The sequence below is a fragment of the Barbus barbus genome (assembly GCF_936440315.1).
Source record: "Barbus barbus genome assembly, chromosome: 47".
Classification (NCBI taxonomy): domain Eukaryota; kingdom Metazoa; phylum Chordata; class Actinopteri; order Cypriniformes; family Cyprinidae; genus Barbus; species Barbus barbus.
In genome coordinates, this window is record NC_136725.1 from 7,948,754 (window position 1) to 7,968,700 (window position 19,947).

Below are 19,947 nucleotides of genomic sequence, written 5' to 3' on the forward strand. Positions count from 1 at the left end.
ACAGTTATACAGAGTATAACCAGCAGTGAAATGTAAGTAGAAATTCAAACATTGGCGCCAGTGGATTGGATAACTCCTGCACAGCTGTTTGACTGCAGCCAGTCAGCCGTGACGTCTTGACAACGAACACCAGTCCGAGTAAACAAGCAGCGCTTCCAAAGACCAGGTGCGAACTGACAGACCAGTGCCTGATGTTCACACAAACATAATACCACACCTCCCTCCCTGCCATATGCACACAAAGCAGTAAACGTACAGTTTGAAAAGGATCTCAAAGATTCATTTGAGAAAGGAAATTGGAGAAAGAGATGAGGAATGGGATCAGGACATGATGCAAGCTGGACTCGAACCTGCCAGGCTCCATATATGCACCAAGGCTCAATACAGTATGTCTGGTAACTAGGCATTAGTCCCCCCCCTAAAAAAAAAAAAAGATACATTATGACTAAAATACGTGTCAAAAAGTGCTTTCCAGAGTTCTGATTGAGACAAAAGTGTCAGTGGGTGAGATTTCAGTGAGAGGAGATAAACACAAGTGGAATGTACAAGTTCAACAGAGAACGGCAAGAGGTGCTCAGAGATAAGCTGTGACAAGAGACTTCAATGGGCTAACCACTTCCTCCTGCGCACATCCGCTTTATCTCTCTCTCCTTCATTGTAAATATTTAGCACTGAAGTGAAATAGAAGAAAATAAATTTTGTGTGTCAGGGAACCTGCTATGAATGGAATAACCCATGGTTAGAAGCTCTTTTATTTTTCTATATACGTAAATACATACAGTACACAGAGTATTATTCCCAAAGTTCATAATTTTTCCTTTTCATTCAGCAGAATAAGAATAAAATTATCTTGGCAAACTTTTCATTTACTTTTTCAAAAATCTGTTCAGTAATAAACTATGGTGCTTAACATGCCCTGGATAGTTTATGCTACAGATTTAACTGATAACTTGGATTTTGTGGTGGTGATCTCTTTGACCAGAACACTCTAGAAACCACAAGAAAAAGTACTAAAAACCAATTAGAACACCTTAGAAACCACATACTGTACGCAATCACTCACCACACCTTAGGTGGTGAGTTTTGCTTCATTTCTTAAAAATTTAGCCACACTGTGTATCAGTTATTTGCACTTACCGTATGTTTTAATTATACAAGAAAAACAATTATCATTTTTTATATATATATATATATAAATATATATTAAATTATATATATATATATATATATAATTTGGTTTGGTAACAGATTAATTAATTATAATTAAGAATACAAAATATTTAGGGGCTCAAGCGTGTAGTGCTGAAACCCTATTGTAATTTTGTAATTGTTAGAATGGTCACGGAGGAGCGATTTCCACGTAAAACTGATCGTGCAGACCAAACCGTAAGTCGTAGAGACTTGAAACTTGGAGGGATGGTAGTATTCACACCGCCTACAATTTGACCGAGTCTCTCCCAAATCGGCCTGACGGGGGCGCTACAGTGATCAAAAGTACGAAATCGCTCATAACTTCTAAACGTCAGTCGCAGTCTGGAATCCTTGGCTCATGCCGGACAAAAACCCAATTTTGTGAACTAGTCCTTGGTTTTTTGCCTGATCAGAACCAATCCAGTGCAATATCAATAATTAATTGAACTTTCAACTCACCGTGCCAAAGGGACGCCAATGCCTATAACTCCTGAATGAAAAGAGATATCTTAGCCAAACTCGGAACACTTATGTAAGAGCTCAAGCTGAGGTCACAGGAAAAAATCGTGGGGATTGGCCACTTGGTGGCGCTATAAGAGGGAAAAAACATAAAAATGGCTGTAACTAGGCAACCGTTTGTCCGGTCAACATGAAAATTGCTGTGCACGGTCTTGGTCCAAAGTGCCACAAGTGTCTATGGGGACATTTGCGTATCTCCAAAAAAACATTTTGAGCATCTATTAGACAAGGTTAACGGAGGCCGATCTGAATGAAACTCGGTGGGCCTGTTTGACTCACGGCCCCAAAGGTCTGTGATAAATTTGAAGGAAATCAGCCGCTGGGGGGGGAGGCGGTATCGCATTTTTTGAGAACGTAAACAATTGTGCATTCCACAGTTTTCCGCACATACACACAATATTTGTATCGTAGACCTCCTTATTCCGAACAACTTTGCTTCTAGAACCACTGCTGTCGATCAAACCGATTTTTAAATGATTGAGAAGATGTGAAAAACCTACTTTTGCGAACTAGTCCTAGGTTTTTCGCTCAATCTGGAAAAAAATCCCCGCAGTGCAATTTTCTGGACTCTCTACGTCAATAATTATCAAAAACATGTTGAAATTTACCCTTTTGGAAGCTATAACGGGGCCTTTAGCAAAGGGGCCTGTCCAAATATACCCAAAAGCCTGTAAAACCTAAACGAAAACTCAAAACTTCACAAAACCCACTGCACACATGCGACAGGTGATTCTCAACAAGCATGCAAAGTTTCAGGGAGATCGGACCACAGCTGGAGCTATAACAGTCATAAACGACTAAAAATATTATATTTCTATGGTAAATCACCTGGATTTGCCAAAAATGCTTTTTTAATAATTGATTTAGGTGGTTACAGGCTTGCTCAATTATATGTAATGTTTTTTTTCTTATGTGCTTAAATGCCTAAAGTGCTTCAACCCCGGTAATCGCTGCTTGCAGCTATATTTCAAATTATAATTATTGTGATCTTTTAAAAGTGATAATTAAAAAATAATTTATTATAAAAATAAACAGAATTAAATATTAGACCTCAAACACAGATTTCAGATCTTCCAGTGACGTCTACAGAAAAACAGTAATACAGTAAGCTAGAGGAGATTCTCACCAGAGTGACAAAAGCACCTGCACTTCTAAAGAAATCTTTAGCTACATTAAACACGCAGGCTGCACTTTACCTTCATTTCATGTGGTCGCAGAGAGGAGGGACAGGAAAAGATGATGAACGCAATGAGATATGCATTAACATACACATGGTTTCTTTGCGTGCTAAGAACTGTAATGTACCTGATACTGTAAAGAATAACACAATCCTGCTCATGTCTACCATTAGGGATAAAACGCATAAAGTGCAAAGAGCCCTAATCTTGCTTGTTCAAAGTCTGTTTTCTTTTCTTTTTCTTTTGGTTAGTAGTTAAAAAAAACATATGCAGAAGTGAGTGTAAATGTGTGTATTAGTGTGCATACTGGCAGCTGGGTTATTTTGAGAGAGTGAAACAGAGATTGAGACAGAGTTACAAAGTGAAAAGGACAAAGAGAAAAACCTGACGTCCCACAAGTGCAGTAAGAGAGAGGGCCTGTCGCCCTCCTTGGCCCATCCGTTCAGGAAAAGCTGCATAAAGCTGATAGGAGCGCCGTCTGCCCTCTCGCTCTGATAGACCACAGGGCTCTGCGCGGGCACAGACCAGACCCACACAGGGGCCGCCAACGAGACCTTTGGAGAGTAAAATGCCCTAATAAATGATACAAAAACCTGCCCTGTGATGTAGAAATGAGACTCAGTGCCAAACAGGAAATTACCTGTTTGAGGAACCGCTTCTTTGTGTAATCCAACATTAGAGTCCCTGACTGCAGTCAGTCACCCTAACGAGTAAATTACTTTTTCGGAGCTATAAGCAACAATATTAAGTATCCCAACTGTGAAAAATGACTGATTAACTGTAGTTTCAAATAAAACTAAGCCGTTTAACACTTTGAACCCTTTAATCTTGCCCAAAGCAACTTTTTAGTACTCAGAGGTTGCTCTTTTACTGACTTTTTGGAGTTATCAGTTCTATCATGACAACTCTCTGAAGATTTAAGCATGGTAATGATATAGCAATGTTAATGTGCATGGTCTTGGCGGAATCTGCTACACTGCTGCTGCTGTTATAGATTACTGCTTGCTCCTGCAAATACATACAGTACGCCAATACAGGAGTATTTAAGACATACTGCTGATGCACAAACAGCATATATAATAACCCATAGCAGATCTATACAGGTGGAGCTGGGGAGGTGGAGGGTTTTCAGAGGCACTCTAAAAGTGCTGGGAGCTGTGAATGCTAACTAACCATTTAAATGTAAAGCAGCAAGCTCATTGGCTGCGTATGCAACATTAACAAATTTGCATTGATAACCCCAGCCTGCACCATCTAGAGTTTCATGACAGAACTTATCTCGGATGTTTCTCATAACATTTTTGTAAAATGAAAAAAGTATCTTAAGCTCACCAAGGATGCATTTATTTGATTAAAGAAATATGGTAAAACAGTAATATTGTGAAATATTATTACAATTTAAGACAGCTGTTTTCTATTTGAATATATTTTTATTTTTATCTTTTTAGCAAGGCTGAATCACATGAGCTTTCAGAAATTATTAATTCTAATATGCAGATTTGATGCTCAAGAAACATTTCTTATTATTATTAATATTGAAAGCAGTTGTGCTGCTTAATATTTTTGGGGAAACCGTGATACATTTATTTTCCAGGATTCATTGATGAATAGAAATTTCAAAAGCATTTATTTAAAATGGAAATCTTTTGCAACATTACAAATGCCTTCACTGACACTTTTGATCAATTTAATGCATCTTTGCTGAAAGTATTAAGAGTTTTGAACAATAAAACTCATTTGCCTGTTTTGAATGCTGGTCTTCCAACCATTCTTCTTAACTAGCATAACTAGCAAGATTTTCTAGGTCAACCACCAGCCTCACCAGCAAATCTAGATGTACTTGATTAGCAGTGTTTGAATCTCTGAACTTCGATTGGATGTGTGTGATATTTCTAAAGTAACGTGTAAGAGTTCTAAAATCTGAGGTGTCAAAAGTCTCTCTTTGCTCTCCATTTAATCTCATTGCTGCCTAGGAAAAACACCTGCAATGTTAGAGATCACATTCGTGATTTTTCTTGCCTATGAGGTGTTTTGTGTGGTTACACACATCTATTTCGCTCAAACATGTTCACACACATGTGCAAAGGGACAAAGAGGGCAGGAGGTCACAGTCATCTCGACACCCACTGAGGTTTATCATGCTTTTTTAACTGCTTTCCACACCCCACCCAATCAATCCAGTCCCACCTTTACAAACTAACTCTCATACACACAAGCAAACAGATCTGTCGTTTTATCATTTCATGTGGTCCCTCCAGGGAGGGGCAGGAAAGGCAGAGACAACTAAAAAGCATGTAAGGGAACAGCGTGAAATGAAACACACATGCTCTTTCTCTCTCTCTCACACACACACAAGGTGATTCAGCTCTTCTGTTGAGTAAAATGATTGGTTTACAAAAATCCACCTTTTCATTTTCTATTATAGATCATGATGTGACATTTCAAATGAATTATATGTGCCATTGGAAGAATGTGTGTGTTTTGGGGACTGTGAAACCAAAGCAACCTGCTGCAGACTCATTTTTTTATTTCGCTTTAATAACAGGATGACCCGACATGAACTTTGTCACTCACTAAACGAGTTTGACTGTTCATTTAGCCCTTTTAAGTCTTAAGTCTTTTCAATTCCTTTTACGTTCTCTCACATCTGGCTCAGGGTCAAATGGAAAGACTGAGACTACAAAGAGGTTTGGCACACTGTCCTTAAAACATAGAGAAGAGGTTTGTACTAGTACTGGTACTGAAGGTCTGACATCAAGTACTTTTTTGATTGAAGAGACAGTTGACCTCATCATACTCACCCTCATGTCATTTCAAACTATTAAGACTATTAGTTTTTCAGGAAATGTTTTGTTAGAATATGCTTGCAGCTCTTGTCTGCACACCAAAACACACATTGACTAGGGATCGTCAAGCTACAAAAGAACAAAAAACACAATAAAATATAAAGTTATGTGCCAAATTCCAATTCTCTGAGGAACTGAACAATTGTTTAGTGTCAAAATCGTCAAAACTGGTATGAGGCATCCTGATGAGCAAAGTGTGAATATGCTTGCATGCTCTCTTATTTCAATGACGCAAATCGCACTACTTGTATGCCACTTTTCCCTCATATTTGCAGCTCAACAGCGCTCATCTCCATTTATATTAATTGTATGGAAAAGAGCTCATGGACATTCTGGAAAATAATTATTTTTGTGCTCCTGAAGAAAAAAAAAAAGTTGGATATAAAACAGCATGAGAGTAAGGAAATTGATTTCCATTTTGGGGTAAACAACCTCAAAGATTTGTTAGAAAATGTTAGAATTGCTATAGCTCTAATCTAGCTTGCAGAACTTTATACCTGTATTGGGGCCCATAGAGGAGTGATTACCGTCGACCATACTTAATGCAATACAATGAGTCAACATGCTTCACATACCAGAGTCACTCACTCACTCACACTGTATCAAACCACACAATGCTTAATTACTGTAGTCAGTCAGCTGATGAACAAATTTTTGCTTTAAAATGCAAGTTAAAAAAAAAATAAAAAAATTCTTGTCATCATTTACTTATCCTCATGTCATTCTAAACCTGACTTTTGTAGAACATTTAATTTTTAAGTATGTTTAACAAGTTTTTGCTTGCCTGTTTGTTTATGACATAATTTTCATTTTTGGCTGAACTATCCCTTTACAGTATATTTTCTTTCAAATGCAACTGTTTAAAAGTTTGGGGTCTATAAGATTTTTTAAAAGAAGCCTCCAAGGCTGCATTTATTTGATTAAAAATACAGTAAAAAGTAATATACTGTTTAAATATATTTTAAAATGTAATTTATTACCGTGTTTGCAACGCAGAATTTTCAGCATCATTACTCCAGTCTTCAGTGTGATGATCACTCAGAAATCATTTTAATACACTAGTTTGACGCTTAAAGGAACACTCCACTTTTTTTGAAAAATAGGCTCATTTTCCAACTCCCCAAGAGTTAAACAGTTGAGTTTTACCGTTGTTTAATCCATTCAGCCGATCTCCGGGTCTGGCGGTTGCACTTTTAACTTAGCTTAGCATAGATCATTGAATCGGATTAGACCGTTAGCATCTCGCTCAAAAATGACCAAAGAGTTTCGATAATGTTCCTATTTAAAACTTGACTCTTCTGTAGTTACATCGTGTTCTAAGACTGACGGAAAATGAAAAGTTGTGATTTTCTAGGCCGATATGGCTAGGAACTACACTCTCATTCCGGCTTAATAATCAAGGAACTTTGCTGCCGTACCATGGGTGTAGCAGGCGCAGTGATATTACGCAGCGCCTGAAAGTAGTCCCCAGCTATAACTACAGAAGAATCAAGCTTTAAATAGGAAAATTATCGAAACTCTTTGGTCATTTTTGAGCGAGATGCTAATGGTCTAATCCGATTCAATGATCTATGCTAAGCTAAGCTAAAAGTGCTACCGCCAGACCCGGAGATCGGCTGAATGGATTCAAAAACAATAAAACTCAACTGTTTAACTCTTAAATGAGCCTATTTTCCTTTAAGAAACATTTTATTATTATACATTTGATTGTTTTTTATTATTTCATTTTTTAATGTTAAAAAACAGTTGTGCTGCTTCGTATTTTTTAAGAAAGCTTTTATTTGAAATAGACTTTTTGTAACAAATGTAAATATACTTTTTCTCTTGTACTCATTTTAATGCTTCCCTTTTAAATTAAAGTATTTTTCAAAATTTTGAAATGTAGTGTATGCAACAGCTCAATGAAAAATCTCTAAACCAAGGATACTTACAGGAAGTGACATCACATCTTTGCAGAGGAAGAAGAATAGACATACAAAACCAGGCCAAGGTCATGTGAGCAAGCCTTATCTATTCTCTTTTCATCGTTGGCTTTTTTCCCACAAACATAAAAAGCGTGTGCAAACTCTCTCTCTCACACACATACACACATTCATCTCTTTATCGTGGCTTTCCCACATCAACAAATGTCCACTCACTTCCTTTAACCCTCACAGTGAATGAAAAATGCTTTTGAGAAATTCTGAAGTAGGTTTTTCCTGCCACTCATACATTTATTTTAACAAAAGAGAGATGTATTCTGTGTAAGTCGCGGCAGTGCCAGTTGACATACTGCACGTGTGGTAACGGTTCATATCACAAGCCACTGAGAAAAATACAGACTTACAGTAAGGCACCAAGCATCAGAGGTCTTTCTGCCCACCAGTATCCAGTGCTCAGCAGCCTCCCCTGAGAGAGAAAGAAAGCGAGAAACGGAACGGAGGGACCCCTTTCTGAGGGAACACCCTCTAAAGAGAAGCACCTGGCCTTTGTGTGCATGTATCGGAGTAAACGTGCCTTTGTGGGTGTGTGCATCTGTGTGTTTGTTATGTGTACATGTGTGTTACAGGATGCGAGGAACTGTAACCCCCCCCAACTAGCCCCCAGAGGCCAGCAGGGGTGTGTGTGTTATTGTGAGACGGTGTAAAGCATAACACACCTCCTGTCCCTCCCCTGTTATTTCTTGCTTTGATATGACTACTAATTTCTCGTTATCAGAATATCAGATCAATTGATCTACCTCAATCAAGTGAATGTTTTTATGCATATTTTGAAAATCGTATTTGTATCTTTGTTTTTCCATTTCACATTTTTATGCTATATACCTGAATTCACATAAAGATTAAACAAATTTCACTTTTTTTTTGCATTTTCCATTTCACGGTTGACATTTTTGGCATCATCAAAGGTTTATGGCATTGGTCAATCAAAAGACCACTGAACAAGTCCAGTGTTGTTATTAACTAAAATTAAAACAAACTATTAAAAATCATTTTCAAATAAAAATGTATTGAAATAAATAAGCCGAAGAACTAAAATACTCAAATTAATACTGAATTTTTTTTAATTGAAATTAAAAGTGATAAATACATGTAAAAAACTAATAAAAATGTAATAATAATAAATAATATAATAGGACATAAATAATATTAAATAACATGGTCATACAAAGTGATTATTATAAGATTACTAACTACTAACTTTCCTGACCACTTTAACAACTGCTGAAGTAATCAATACCAAGTGGGCGGGGGAAAGCAATATTAACCAATAGCATCACAGCCGAACACTCATAATTCAATCAAATGCTCAAGGACTGTTGAGTCCAGTCCTATACCTTCAGAAATCTCCACAGAACATCACATTCACAAAGACCTACTCAATCTTTTCTGGCTTCATTTAGCAAATCTGTTGGTTAATTTGTGTGTAGGTCTCTGTATTCACATCCATTCCATAGAATTGCATAGACTTTGCCCACACAATCAATGCAAAAAACATGAAAAAAGATCACACATATGTGCAGGCTTACACATACAGTGGTGTGAAAAAGTGTTGGCCCCCTTCCTGATTTTTTATTTTTTTGCATGTTTGTCACACTTTAATGTTTCAGATCATCAAACAAGTAAACACAACATGCAGTTTTTAAATGAAGGTTTTTTTTTATGAAGGGAAAACAAAATCCAAACCCACATGGCCCTGTGTGAAAAAGTGTTTCAAAATGTTCAAAATTCCTCTGTAACAGACTCATTGCAAGTTATCGCAAACGCTTGATTGCAGTTGTTGCTGCTAAGGGTGTCCCAACCAGTTATTAGGTTTAGGGGCAAGCAGTTTTTCACACAGGGCCATGTGGGTTTGGATTTTGTTTTCCCTTCATAATAAAAAAACTTCATTCAAAAACTGCATGTTGTGTTTACTTGTGTTATCTTTGATTAATATTTAAATTAGTTTGATCTGAAACATTAAAGTGTGACAAACATGCAACAAAAATAAATAATCAGGAAGGGGGCCAACACTTTTTCACACCACTGTATACGTCATGTTTTTAATGCCGAGCAAAGGATTCAGCCTCCTTTTTTTCCAGACTTATATTTGAGTTTTGTAAAATTTGAGTTAGCGGGAGTTAGCATCATCATTAATTTCCATGTGCTTTTAATAGGATGGTAAAACTGCTCCATACTGCACAGCAGAGTCATGACTGTATTCTGTAATGAACCAGACAGGCTGATGATGGGTTTTGTTGTCAAACTCTGGTGCCCCCCATCTCCTGGCCAGGCAGAGAGAGAGTGTGTCTTTTCAGGGGAGGGAATGTTGCTATTTTCCAGCCACTCAGCAGGAAACGCATCATCACTCATTGTGGGAGACATGTGCACTGTTTTTACAGGAAAGTGCAAAAATAACCTGAAGCCAAAGGTTCCACCGGAGCCACTGGACTCAACATGACAAAGGTCCAGTAGCGGCTGAAGTTTTACATTAAAGGAAAAGGATCTCACTGCAGAGGCCAGAGAAAGGGTCATGTTTGATTTAACCATAGTTTTAATGAGATCCCTTTGGGGCAACAGATATTATTTTGATAGCAGGCGCAGACAGGATCCGAAATCATTTTATGCCAATCACAACATTTAGCACATGTGCCTTACTATAATAATAAAATTATGCCATTATCTATCTATCTATCTATCTATCTATCTATCTATCTATCTATCTATCTATCTATCTATCTATCTATCTATCTATCTATCTATCTCCCATATTTCTATAAGTGTCACCACAAGGAAAATAAAATTTATCATAGACTAACTTTTGATGATACAAAAACATTACAAGTGTTTTTTTTTTTGTTGCAAGTGTTATCATCAACACTACACTCAAGTCATGGATATTTCTACTAATAATGCAGAATTCATTAAAATGGAAACAAGAGGAAAAGGAGAAGAGTGTGTGCAGGCATTCTCTGAGCTTGATTTACACACACAGGAAGGACATGGACTCAGAAGTCTAATCAATGCTGAGAATGATTAGTGGTAGAAAATAAAACGGGAAGTCATTCATCAGTGTTTTCTCAGAGAGAGCTGCTTTCAAGATACAGCGTCTCTGTAACAGAGGATGCAGCAGGACTGGACAACAGAGATATTCGTAGGTCAGTGACCCTTGTTAAGAAGAGCGGGACATCAGAGGGACAGGAAAGCTTGTTACACAAAACAATGCTTTAACATGTTTAGATTTTAGGTTTAAAGGAATGGGTCATCATTTACTCTACTTGAAGTCAAATTTCAAATCTGTGACTTTATTTCTTCTATGAATCACGAACACGATCAAAACTTGTCTAATTCCAGCTGAATCATTGATTCAACTCTGATTCAGTGCTGTTGCAATGTCAGCAATCAATGATGAACTGGCAATCTCACAGTCTTAGATCCCAAATAGAAGAAGACATAAGGACAGGGGAAGAGTGACAGTACTGGAAACACTGCACGATGTTGATGTAAGCGGTTCAAGTCAATTTCACTGATGTCCCTCTGTAAACACAAGCCGCTGTGTTTTCTGATGGAACGCAGAGGAAATGCTTTAAGGAACGCGCAGATGGAAATGAGCGCAGTGCTCAGGAATGGAGGATGTTTGACGCTTTTCCCTAATAACCCCCAATCTCTTCCATTACTCCTCCTCCTCCTCTCCTCTCCCTCGCTCCACAATGCTGGAGGAGTTGTTTTCACCTCCTGTGATTGTGCAGTAAGGCTAGAGTACAGTGGGGCCTACAAAATACCCTCCGCTGCCTCTTAGTGACCCCAGATGCCTCTGAACACTCTAGGATTTAGCAAGAGGAATCCCGTGAGCGAGAATTTTTAGACAGAAATGGGAGCACAGGTCATATATATATATATATGCTCTGGAGGATGTAGCTTTGCTTTACAACAATGCAGACCTCCCATGATACCTCCACCGCTACAGACATGGCATTAACGAGGTGCGTTCCTCTATATGACAGACAACATCTGACAACGAGATGTGGTGGTTTATCACCACCTGGATGTAGTTGACCTTTTGCAGACACACACTTTGAAAGATGATACTGCCGTCCTAAACAGCCTAAACCTGGTATGCTGCATCTTTGGACCTTCCAGTGTTTTATATATATTCGTTTATAGAATAAAATGTAAATCTAAATAAATTTATATTTTTTTATGTTGTTGAAAGAAGTCTCTATCAAATGTTTCATGGTTGCCACAAAAATATTAAGCAGCAAAAACTTCCTCCAACATTGAAAATAATAAAAATCACTATTAACAATTAAGAACTTGTTTAAATACAAATTGATAATATTTAAACAGCAAATCAGCATATTATAGATTTCTGAAGGATCGTGTCACACTGAATGGACTGGAGTGATGGTTACTGAAAATTTAGCTTTGCCATCATACAAATAAATTAAAATGTATTCAAATAGAAAACAGTTATTTGAAATTGCAATAATATTTCATATTATTACTGTTTTTTAACTGTGTTTTTGATCAAATAAATGTAGCCTTGGTGTGAATTAAATAATCAAAAATCATTAAATATCTTACAGAGTCCAACTTTTGAATGTTTTGAAAGTATAATATCTTGAAAACAAAATGGAAATAGCAAATATATACTAACTTTTCATATAAAAACTATTTATCACAGAAGTCATTCTTTGAATTAATTAATTACCACCCAAACAAACAAAAATATTTACAGATGACCGTGGTATTTGGGCAAAAAAGAGAAGTCAAGAGATGTTTGGTCTTTTGTGGCAAGTAAAAGCACAGCGAGAGGTCCGATTTCTTGTGGTGTGGCTTTGACAAATAAAACAAATGTCTTATTGTCTTGCTTTCTGGAATAATTAGCTAAAGCTGGCACGACTTCAGCTCTGATGGGTCCAGGGAATGTTTCCAGCTAAAAAGCATATGTCTTTCCGTAGCAAGAGCTAACAAGTTTTTTAAGGAATGTTTCTGGCAATCTCAAGGGTAAATTCCTGTCTATCTTATACCTATTTCTGTGTCTTCATATTGAAGGACAGTCTTGGCTTCCATGGTTCATTCTTATCTACACCTCAGTGCAATTCAGTTTTCTGCTATAGATGTGTTCTGGCCTTTGGACACCCATTCAAATAAATCAGCTTCAAAATTTCAACTAATTTCCAATTTCCAAAGCTTAAAATCCAATACTGAATCCAATATTTGGTAATAATATAGCATTAGGAGAAACTTATCAGCAGTTTTTGTAGGCCAGTCATTCTTGACCAGGAACACCAGAAGTTTAACAAAATAGGGAAAAAAATCCCCCAAAATTACCAAAATGATGTTATAGCCTGTGTAAGTCAGTAACTAGTTTTAGTCCAATGCAATAACAAACTAGCTTTTTTTTTTTTTTTTTTTTTAGGAAAAATAAAAATCTCTCCAGGTCAAAATTAATGGAATAAAACATGAGGATTACAGTAAATCATTATTCACTCTTATTTTAGTGCCAACAATGAAAGTTCACAATGAAGTATCTTTTCACATCAATTGTAATCATAACTATACATTACATTCTTTTTCTGCATTTCACCTTTGGCGCTGACATCCGGTTGTCGTCATTTGACATTTCGGTTTGGGGACTTTTTTCCTGATATCTGATGAATTCAGAGGGTTTTCACACGTATATTTTTGTCACGCTACTGTCCCATGCATGCACACTGATGTAGCTCTAGATTAAAAGCCACAGGTAGAGCCAAAGAGCCAAAGTTTGCACCAACTCGCAGAGCCCCAGTGATGAAGTCTTTCATCTGTCTGTGGTACGGTGGAGCAGCGCTGCATGTGCTTTCATTTCATTTTCAACCCTTTCCTTTCTCTCTTTCGCTTTGAGTGCGTATAAAAGCAAAATGTCCCTCAATTTTGCTGCACCTTGCACAATGCTAATCACGCACTACCCATGTTATGCAGAGCAGGTATCAACCACAAACTTCAGCCTCTGCACACTGCACCTGTATGTCCTGGCATTTATCTATCAAATATATTCAGAGAAAGTGCCCCAGAACTCACAAATCGCATGAGATAAATGTAAAATTCTAGAATTTAGATTTTTAAACTACCTAATGCACACATTGAATCCACAAACACATCAAAAGTGACTAGTTTTGGAGAATCAGTCGCTAGAACGCCTACACTCGAAACTTACTGAACGACAAAGGATACAAATTGGTATCTGCTCAAGATAAGCTTGAACAAATATTGTGTGTGCCTTGAAATAACCTGAAAACACTAACGTACAAATGTATAGCTTGCATGTTTGTGCATGTGTGTGCGCGTGTTAGTAGGTGAGGTGAAAGCCTATGGTGAACTTCAAAGCATGTAGAGGTAACAGGGTTCATGTGCTGTAAGTAGGGCTCAGAGTTAAATATTTTTCAAAAGCATGAGAAAGAGGGGGAAGTGAGAAAGCTTGTTTTTTCTAAAATAACTTAAAGAAAACCACATGGGTTTATTTATTTATTTGGATGAGTAACTCTTAGTACATTAATGACATTATGAATGGAATTAAAATAGTAAAAATGGCAATAAAATGATATGAATGATAAAGGGTGCGTTGAATTACACAAGATGAACTGTACGGCTCCACACAAGATTGTATCACTATACCACAGATATAGTAACACGTTTATAGTTTTGGGTGCAAACTGCCAAGGCTTCGAAACAGAAAGCACATGCCATTTTTACAGTAGTTAAAGTGCTTATGAGGGCACATGGGAATAACAAAACTGACCAACATTGAATTCTACCTGTATGCATGTGTGTGTGTGTGTTTGACTACTTAAAGGGCATAAAACAATGGTGGACATATTTAAAAACACAAGAGAGTTATGAAACAACATGCTGGGTGCCAAAACCTCATAAAATGAGTCTAAACACTATTCTCATTATTTCACTTGACTTTAAGGAAATGAACATGGACTCCCATAACATGCTCTACAAACTTGTTGGCATGACCTGAAAATGCTGACCTCTGAACCCCAGAGATTGTTGAACCACAAACATTTTCACTTCAACCGTCTTGACTTCTATTTAGCAGTTCCAGGCATGAAGCTAAAAAAAAAAATAGCGCATCAGAAGTGAACTAAACAAAAGTGTTCAGTTTGTACCCAAATCTTGATTTGATTTAGTAATGATTGTGAATCTAAAACAAACATGATTCCATCGACGAGCAATCTGTCCACAAAGAAACTAAAGTGGCCCATAAGAGACAATAACACCCAATTAGTACACATTTAATGTGAAACAGTACTTTGGAGCAATGAGATTCCAAAGTGGAAGGAACAATTCAGCATTACACTACAGAAACCACAGCCAACCAATCAATAAAATATCTGTTTATCATGGACAAAAACTATATAGCACATGGTTTATGTTTCACAATAAAATCAACACGTTAACATATATGTGACCCTAAACCACAAAACCATAAGGGTCATAATGGGGTCAATTTTTTTAAATTGAGATTTATACATAATCTGAAAGCTGAATATATAAGCTTTCCATTGAGGCAGGCCTATGGTTTATTAGGATAGGACAATATTTGCCCAAGATCCAACTATTTGAAAATCTGGAATCTAAGAAATCTAAGAATCTAAGAATCTAAAAATCGAAATATTGAGAAAATTGTCTTTAAAGTTGTCCAAATAAAAGTCCTTAACAATGATTATTACTAATCAAAAATTAAGTTTTGATATATTTACGGTAAGGAAATTTACAAAATATCTCAATTTAACATGATCTTAATATCCTAATGAAAAATCGATCATTTTGACCCATGCAATGTATTGTTGACTATTGCTACAAATAAACCCGTGCAACTTATGTCACTTGCCCTGTCTGACCAGTGGTGTAATGACAGAATGCATATATTTGCAAATGGTTTTCATGTCTTTCAAGCTTAAACGGTTGGTTTTCTTGGTGCAAATGATTCTGATTTAAATATGTCTCCAAGTTAAATCTATCCAGCTGGCTAACACAGCTGAGGTTTTGTCAAAGTTGCAAGACTAATTTGTGGCGTCTTGGAAGCATCAGCTACAAAGGGTTGAAAATCAAAAAAGAAATCGCATTATGACATCATTTTCCAGCAAAAGTGGGTTTATGAATATATAACTGTAATGAAGTTACATCATAGTTGTATAATTTCCAGCTATTACTGCTAATTTAAAACCTAATAATTTATTTGTTGCAGCTTGTTACTCATCTAAAACATAATGAGTATATTTACGATAGATAGATAGATAGATAGATAGATAGATAGATAGATAGATAGATAGATAGATAGATAGATAGATAGATAGATAGATAGATAGATAGATAGATAGATAGATAGATAGATAGATAGATAGATAGATAGATAGATAGATAGATTAGATAGATAGATAGATAGATATGACACTGACTCAACTGCATCATGGCAAACCCCTTCTCTTGGTGCTCAGGTTTTACTTACGTTAACGTGACAGTCAGACTGGAATCTACTGGGACAGGAAGCAGAATACTACTGTAGTCTCAAGTATGTAGACAGTATGATGATAAAGAACAGTCCAACCAATACAAATATCCTACGAGTGACTGGAATGCTGAAATTATGATGTCACAGGTGAAGGAGTCCAGACGATGTTTTGTCGGGGCGTGTAGATGGAGGTGAGGAGGGGGGCGGACCACACCTTTCAGGTAAATGTGTTTCCCTGTAATGACAGGTAATCCTGCCGGTATTTTTAGCTCAGTGTTGGGAGGAGGCCCTGACAGGGGTGACGGTAAGGATTTGTATTTCCATTTACGCACCGAGCAAGCAAAGAAACAAAAGTAGCTTGTATGGAGGGGTGAATCAGAGACAGGAACAAGTGCTCTAGAGACAAATGACAGGTTGACAAAGACCCTTTCAACGCTGTGCACTCTCTGTTTGCTTCACCTCACTCGTGGCAGCCCTGATAGTTGGTTTTAGTCATCACGCACCTCAAAGCACCTCAGGAGCTTTAGAAATGTGTCGTCAAATCACAAGACTTACTACATATATCTGCATGAGTGCTGGAAAAATAGGTCACATGACTAAAACCGATGAAAATGACCACAGTTCACTCACACTGCTAGATGAATAACAGTAGTTCACTCAAAAAAAAAGACTTTACCGGTCGCTCTTTTCATTATATTTCACACAAAGCTATTGTTACAGTATGTGCCGGAAGTTCAGATTTGGAATAATATAGTGCAAAAGATGTATAAACCACTTTTTAATGATGGTTTTGCATCCTGAAGCATAAAAGCTTCAGTTACAGAATGCAAAACAAATTTTCTACATTTGAGTTTCACAGAAGAAACAAAGTCATACAAGTTTGGAATGACATGAGGGAGAGTAAAAAAAAAAAAAAAAGGTTATTTAGCCTTATTTAACCATCTCTCTACGTCATGCTGACGACAGAAAGCCAAACCATAAGTTCTTCTGACAAGGATATTAAACAAAGATTAAACGCAGCTGATACTGGGTTGTTATGCATTCTTCTGAACACTGTGAGCTCGGATCCCTCCTCTCTGAGCCTTAAATTCCATAACAAACCACATGTCATTCATTTATGTAGGGTATCCACAACTGCGCTTTTGAAGGATGATTGTTACTGTCATATATTACACTACACCTTTTTCAGGGGCCTACTTTTGTAAAAAAAAAAAAAAAAAAAAAAAAAACCTGCTTCATGTGGTAACACCAAAATTAGATCAAAATCAACAGCCATTTCAAAGGCATTTACCGGAATTAAATTCACTAGCTCTAAGATATAATGTGGGATAGACAGTTGTGGTTGCTAGGATGGGAACATGGTTGGTCGGGCCAGAACCACCCAGGACCCTCTGTAAAGCTTGCCTACATTAGGTTACCAAGAAATATTACCAGTCAGGTAGAGGTAATTAGGTCAGGTAAAAAGGTCATTTAGGAGGAAATACAACTATAAATAAATAAATCAATCTTGCTTCTTGGTTTTGATACATTTATACTTGAAATGATAAACAATTCATTTAAGATATATTCTCAAAAAGAAAAAAGAAAAAGGTCCTACCGAGTAAATTTATCTTCTTTTAAAGTTTAGATATTTTTTCTGGAAGTTCAGATGAAAATATTGACCAAGAAAATGTTTTTGAGTGTAGACAATCATATATGAATTGCTCTTTTAGCTAACAACTGCACCATTTTAAATGTAGCAAAACATTCATCCTTCTACTTATTTTGAATTACATGCCTTATTTTCCAACTTTTTTTTTTTTTTTTTTTGAAGTTGATTTTATAATAAAATTCAAATACATTAAAGGACACATTAAAGGATGCTTTCAGTGTGCAAAAATACTTCTGTATGTTAGTGCGTTTAAATATAAAGTTTACAATAAGATGACCTCTAATGCTACTTTTAATGACACTTGTGCTTGGCCTTGGAGAGCCATTACCTTCCAGCCGGCTGAGCTGTTGCTGTCGCCCTTATCTTTGAAGTAAGGCACGCTCTTCACCATCCACTCGTAGATCTGAGACAGGGTGAGCCGCTTCTCGGGGGAGCTCTCGATCGCCTTGGTGATGAGGTCAGCGTATGACATATTCCCCCAGGCGTTCCTGCGAGACGAGCTGCTCTTCCTCTGGGCCGCTGCAGGGCTGGAGCTGCTGGCAGGGGCGGGGAGCGGTGGCACCTGTTGCGGGTGCGGCAGCTGGGGATTCGGCTGCTGGGGATGCTGTTGCTGGGGATGAACGCAGTTGTCCTGGCAGTGGAAGTCGTTCAAAAGGACGGGTTTCTCCTCCTGGTAGTCCTCGGTCTCTTCTAGTAAACTTAGGCTGTTGATAAAGTCTACGATGCCTTGCTCCGTCTTAACGGACGGTGCTGGAGAGGAGGTGTTGGAGCTCCCCGGCTCGTTGAACTCCGGTCGGTGCAGCGGCCAGGTGCATGAGCGCGGCCGGGAAAGAGGCTCGAAATCCGGGTCGATGTCAACCAGCTGTCGCTGCGGTTCTGCCATCACAAAATCAAAGCCAAAGTCAGCCGACTGTCCTTAAACAGAGGATAAGTGTAGTTGAGATTTTGTCTAGTTTGCTAACTTTAACAATCGCACATGATCAGAGCTGAGTGACAGTGAAGCCCTGTGTCTGATCGCGATGTGCTGCTCGTACCATACCTAGCGCGTTTTTAAATGAAATGACTGTGTTATGAAGCGCTCTCAGGGTGCAGCGTGTTTTAGAGTAGAGTGAGCTAGCCACGCCCACAGCTGGAGTGACAGCCTGGACAGCCAATCATAAGCGCGCATTCAAAAGGTAAACACAAATTGTGTTTTCATAACCCACACTACTCGTTTATCCTTTTTTATGGCAAGCTCATTTAACATTTTCGCTGAAAACTAAGTCGTGTATATGTAATGTTACTTTACGTTACTTTATGTGACTAGTATCTATTTTCAAGTTCACCGGTAGAGTAATTATAGCCTGTGCTCTCAGTCACTATTACTTAACAAAAGTATCTTTCTCTGTTGTTACTAGGATAGTTTCTCATGTCAATAGTTCACTAGTTAAGAAGTGAATAGTTATTATCTGAGAAACAGATCCCCATACTTTACAGGTCTTTGTGTGGCTATCTATTTTCAGCTTCACTAATATTAATAGCCTACTTATTTCTAGTAACTAGTCAACTTTTAGTTAGTCACTACAGTATGAGACACTAGTATCTATCCCAGTTGTTACTAGAATAATCTCTTATCTCACTTATTTCACTAGTTATGAAGTGAATAGTTAATATCCAAGCAACAGATCCCCATATGATTCAATGGCAAAAAAAAAAAGCATTTCATTACCAGTAACAGTGGAACAGTTACTTTATCATCATTATGGGAAAGGAACAAAGAGTCTGATAAATATGTAGGCCTACTAGTAGTGACTAACTAAATAGATATTTGCAGCTACTGGGATAAGTACTGACTACATATTTATTTAATTCGAAAATTAGGCCAGTCAGTGTTTGATTGTTCACTTCTAATTAAAATATCTATATTATCAAAAATAGGTATTAGTTTATAAATGAATGTTAATATGGCTTGCCTTATACTTTCAGTTAAACAGGATTTACAGAGGATTATGACTGCCATGAAAAAATTTGTCCACACAGTGTAGCTTTCCATTCACCTTTTTAGTTGTATAATATCAAATAATCACCAGCTTAATATATTTTATTAATAGGCTTCAAAAGC

The 19,947-nt window shown here is 37.3% G+C and overlaps 1 protein-coding gene across 1 annotated transcript in view; it reads right to left on the reverse strand.

Annotated features, from left to right (window-relative positions):
* Positions 1-18,918, reverse strand: part of LOC306866183 (forkhead box protein O1-B) — a 29,256-nt gene extending 10,338 nt beyond the window's left edge. The window contains exon 1 of the mRNA XM_079411264.1: positions 18,175-18,918. Within this exon, the coding sequence (XP_079267390.1) occupies positions 18,175-18,729 (555 nt within the window). The 5' untranslated portion in view covers positions 18,730-18,918. The remainder of the gene's footprint in view (positions 1-18,174) is intronic.
* Positions 18,919-19,947: the final 1,029 nt, after the last annotated feature.